General features: G+C 37.8%; 1 protein-coding gene across 1 annotated transcript; it reads right to left on the bottom strand.

Moving 5' to 3' along the window:
• Window positions 1-419: 419 nt before the first annotated feature.
• LOC135996779 (regulator of G-protein signaling 1-like) lies at window positions 420-3,889 on the bottom strand. Its single transcript, XM_065649010.1, has 5 exons — window positions 3,749-3,889; window positions 3,284-3,367; window positions 2,576-2,637; window positions 1,863-2,026; window positions 420-1,153 (listed from the first exon to the last, which is right to left on the bottom strand). The coding sequence occupies exons 1-5, from the start codon at window positions 3,850-3,852 to the stop codon at window positions 968-970; spliced, it is 600 nt and encodes a 199-aa protein (XP_065505082.1). The 5' UTR covers window positions 3,853-3,889; the 3' UTR covers window positions 420-967.
• Between the last annotated feature and the right edge of the window lie 1,059 nt (window positions 3,890-4,948).

The raw sequence follows: 4,948 nt of genomic DNA, 5'->3' as shown, positions 1-4,948 counted from the left end.
CATTGGGTAAATGGTTTCTATATTTGAGATTTGACCTGGGTGCTGGTAGTTTTGTTTTCTTTTTGGGGGTTGTGAGAATAGGTCTATGTTGGTCAGGATCACCTACTCCGGACAACTAAGATGATGGTTGTGTAAAATGGGTGTGTTTTAAAAAAAAAAAAAAAAAGGTGGAGTGGGGAAAATTAATATTTAGATAAGGAGATGGGAATTAGTGGCATAGTAGGACAGAAGGGAGCCATGTGTTTCAATGTATCAGTAATTATAATGGAAAGATCACTTACAATAAGATGTAAAATGACCATAAAACTTTATTTTTAAGTAGATTTGATTGAAGAGTTGTTTATTTTGCAATAAATTAAATAGAAAAGATGCTACATACCTGCCTGTTGAATACAAACTTAGTAAAAGTACAGCTTATGTAATTCTTATATAATTTAAAATATATCAATTTTAAGACATGTCAATTTATAATATATTTACATGGCACAATAACATCATGGAGCTGCACTCACACATACTAACACTTCACAGATTAACAAAAGCCATTCAGTCTTGTCTAGTCATCTTCTTGTTATGCACAAAATTACCAGTCATCCTTATTTTTCTTCTGAACTTGATAACCTTTTCCCAACGCTCAGCTTGCTAGTCCTGCACTTCCTAATAATCAGCAGTTCTTCGGGACCTAAGGCCTGGCTCAATGTTCACAGTGTAGTTCAAACAATAAACAGCATCCATAGCCCGACTTGACTCCGTGGCGTACGGGAGGAGAGGGTTTTCTCCCTGTGCTGCTCTCACCCTTGTAACAGTCTTCCAGCTTTGATCGTGCGTTCTCTCGGCTGTGGAGCTGTTTGCATCTCCCACATACCCTCTTCCCAAGGCAGGGGTTCTCCTTGCCGAGATCCAGCCCTCCTGAAGGATCTCTCTGCAGGATATTTGGCACAGAGTCTACTTCACTGCCTCAGACACTTCATTTTGAAGTGTTGGTTTGCAGCTGGTTCAAAAGGTTCAGGTAGGTTTTGGATTTCAAAAATCTGGGATATGAGTCCCTTTCCATGAGGATGTACACAGTTTTCTGGGCTTCATCAAAACTTGTGTGAGTTGGGTCTTGAGCTCTTTTGGCTGTCGCTTCCCTCATCTGATAGTCAATATTGATCTGGAAAGTGAAAAACAAATGCCATTGACATCTTAAAAAATGTACTCTCTGTATCTATCACTTTCTCAGTAAACAAATCTGCAGCCTTAGAACTCAGTGTGATAGTTCAATATCAGAATTGCAAAATGAGGGAACCTTAACGCTTATATTCCAGTTGTACGCAAAAATTGTTACTTGCTATAGAAATGCAGTTTCTTTATGGAGTCAGAATTAATATAACTCGATGATGGAGTAAGTAGAGGAACAACCTCCAATTAAAACAATAGGAGAAATCATGTGTAGAATGAGTCTCCAGTTTGAAATATCATCAACATACACAACTGTTAGTTCTCCAGAATGCCCACATATTTTAAAAGACAAGAAATAATCCACAGCTCTCCTACTAGCAAAGCTTTCTCTAAGTATCTGACTCCAAACACCAGCAGTAATTCAAACGGGGCTGACTCGGAGAAGAGCATCGTGTGCTGAGCTGCTGGTACCTCTTAGTGGTGCTGGCCTGGATCCTGTCACTCTGCTTGTGGGTCCGACAGTCTCAAGGCCAAAGACAGTAATGGTGCAAGTATGTTCATAAAAACATGTGACTGTGTCATCTTCCAATACAACAGAATGAACATACGAACATCTCAGCGAAGCCACACTTCTATCTTCTGATTTTTTTTTTCCCAAAATCCTTCTACCGTAACACTAGACAGATTAAATTTGTACATACCTGTTTAATAGCATCTGTCTGAACAAACTCCTCATAAATCCGCTCTGCTTTGCCATGTAAGTGATCAGACTTGGTTTTCTTGTAATCCTCACAAGCCAACCAGAACTCAATGTTTTCCTCGCTGAACTCTGACTTCAGGAACTCCCGAAAGACACCTTGACCACCTAAAGTGAACACAAATACATCAGCAGTTATAGCATGATATTTGTGACCAGGGAGGATAAAATAAATAGCAGGAGTTGGATTCTTATAAAATCTTGCCAAAATACACTGCTCTTCCCTTCTTCAACATACTATAGATACTCTAATATTAAGGGTGATAGGAGTTTTCCTAATTATGTTGAGTGTTTTTTAGATAGAGACCCTGGGTACCAAAATACATCAACAGATTCTAGTCCTCTTTAAATGGATTCTTAGGATACTAGTGGAGAGAAAATAGATATCTTACACAAAGGCAGAAGACCAATCAAAAAGCACTGAATTGAGCTATTTGGGGTTTATTTACTGGGAGTAGGAAATGGAAAGAAAAAAAAAAAGTTGGAAGCAAAGCTGAATACAGTAGCCATGTGCCACTGAAGCCGTAAGACGCTGAAATGCAACTGGCCCTTCCCTGGCAGTGTTTGCAGAATGTTACAGCTTTGCCTGTTTGGTGAAATTAGACCAAATTTTGTCCTCAGAATAAGAACAAAGTCATACTGAATTAATACACTTACTTTGGCTGGCCAATAGCTTTTCCAAAGACTGGGACCACTGTATTACTTCCTCTGCAGAAAGCCTAAGATGACAAGAAAAAGAAAAATACTTCAGGCAAGAAGGCGTGTGGTTTTATTTACATGCTTAAAGGAGAAAAAAAATATTATTTATTATCCTATTCTGGGAATATGTACCAAGTATTTATTAAACTTATGTCTTTCTCATAATCTAACACCCTGGAGGCAAGCCCACATTGAGAAAGATAATCAGAGAGGGAAAAACAAGGAAATATGTTATCCTGAAGTCTGTTCCCAGACGGATGAGCTTTTACTGTGACTATGACCAAGTAATTTTGTATCTGTACTTCTGTTTCCATATTCCTGAAATAAGAATGGTAATACCCTTGCTGCTCACTGAAGTGTGAAGCATCATTTCTTCTAAACATTTAGAGAACAGATCCAGTGTACCTCTGAAGAAACCAGATTGAACGGAGGTGTCTTCTCCCTCGCTGTTTGATGCCAATGTACAGGCATCACGAAGAAGAAACTCTTAACTCCATGAACAGTTTCTACTTCCTAGTGTTCACCTCTTTTGTATTTTGGAAATTCTAGGCATTATTCTAATATTTGTTGTTCTAGAATTAGTTTAGAAGTTAATAAAATAGTGTACTATATAGTAATCTAGCTATACTTATATTTTGTTATAACTTAGTGTATCTCAGTACTTACATGACATTTCTGGAGTTAGAAGTCTTGATCCCAGGTTCAATATGTGGTACCATGCACTTCAGATAATTTTTGAGATCTGCACCACTGAAACCAATGAACAGACAATTTTGTAATCCATTAAAATTGTAGTTGCCTTTAAATTCTACTTAAATTTCGTGAAACTTTTAAACAAAGGCTGAGAGTTCTATGCTGTGACTGAAGTCTGGGACATTACATCTTCAAGTAAATTTTTCAAAAGACTAAGAGGCTTCCAGTGTATCCAAAATGTACTCCTGATTACTTAAGGGAATCAATTAATTGGTTTGCATCAGCTCAAGCCATTTTTAATGATGCTGTAGTCCTGGGCTTTGAGCAGACTTTGCATTCATTTAGCCCAAATCACGGTGCTAATTCTTAACCTCCAAGATTATAATGTTATTTTCACTTCTAATACATCAGCGTTTATATTAAGATATATATACTTACAAAGCCTTTTGTTTCTTTTTGTGGATTTTGCCTTCTGCAAGCTTGCAGTCTTCTTTTCCATTTAATTCGGTCATGTTGTTGTGGTGAAAAAAAAATCCTGGCATTCTATTTAAGTTTAATGTGAAGCGACTTTTGCAACGATAATCCTCTGAGCGCCAAATGTCAGTTCACCGACTCTGCTGCTGCCTTTTATTGACGCAGGCAGCCCTGCTAGTTGGTGTGAACAGATCTGTTTATCATGTATCCTCACCACAAACTCTGGAAGTTCCCTTTTTTCAGTGCACAGTGACGTGAGTCTTTTGAGAAAGAAAACAGACAGCCATGTCTCGTGGTTGAGGTTAAACCGGATGAGACTGAATTACTTTGGGTTTGTTTTGTGTGTCTGTGTTACCAAAAAAAAAAATACATATCCCCTCCAGAGCTTTGAATTCTTGTCCCTTTCTGATTGGTACTTTCAAATCAGAAGTACTCATTAGTTTTTCTATCAAATAGGCTGCAAATACTGCAGTTTTGTCTTGACAAAATTCACCTGCTATGTGCCCGTGTTCTGAAATTGTATACCTTATAGCTAATTTAATGGGCTCAGGGGAATATTACAAAAAAGTACTTTAAGATATGCCAGTATTAAGGTTCCCTATGCAACAAGGTATTTGCAAGACACCAATTGCTCTTCAAACTAGAATACTATGTTAAAGGAATCTGATTTTCACAGGAAAGAGTTTTGACACAGCAAAAACTTGTTTAATGTGGTTTAACTTTTCCAAGTCAGATTATTTAGCAGCACGCTGCCATATTTCAGGAACGTCTCCATAATTTTAAGTGATTCGACATGTATAAAGATGAAGTTAAAGAGTGGTTGTTTGTAAAGACAATGTGCACATTGCAAGGTGCTTGAGGGAGGTTTGCATTCTTTGTATATACTGGAGTTCTACCGCAAGAAGAAACCATGGATATAAAGCAAGATGAGCAATTAATTGTTACCCTCTATCTGTGTGGGTTGATGATTTATAGGTTTAAGTACTTAATGTCCCTGGGCATCCTGATTTCTGCTTGTTTGGGGTTTTTTTGGGAGGGGAATTTCCAAAGATTTTGTTCTATTAAATAACGCATATGACTGTGCTTATAAACAGCTCATTGATGATTTGTACAGGGCCGCATGTGATCATGGAACTGAGACCCTGCTCACATATCTCCAGTCTC

Source organism: Caloenas nicobarica, chromosome 20, assembly GCF_036013445.1.
Source record: "Caloenas nicobarica isolate bCalNic1 chromosome 20, bCalNic1.hap1, whole genome shotgun sequence".
Taxonomy (NCBI): domain Eukaryota; kingdom Metazoa; phylum Chordata; class Aves; order Columbiformes; family Columbidae; genus Caloenas; species Caloenas nicobarica.
The sequence above is the reverse complement of the archived record's forward strand: the minus strand, read 5'-3'. Positions and strand labels throughout refer to the sequence as shown.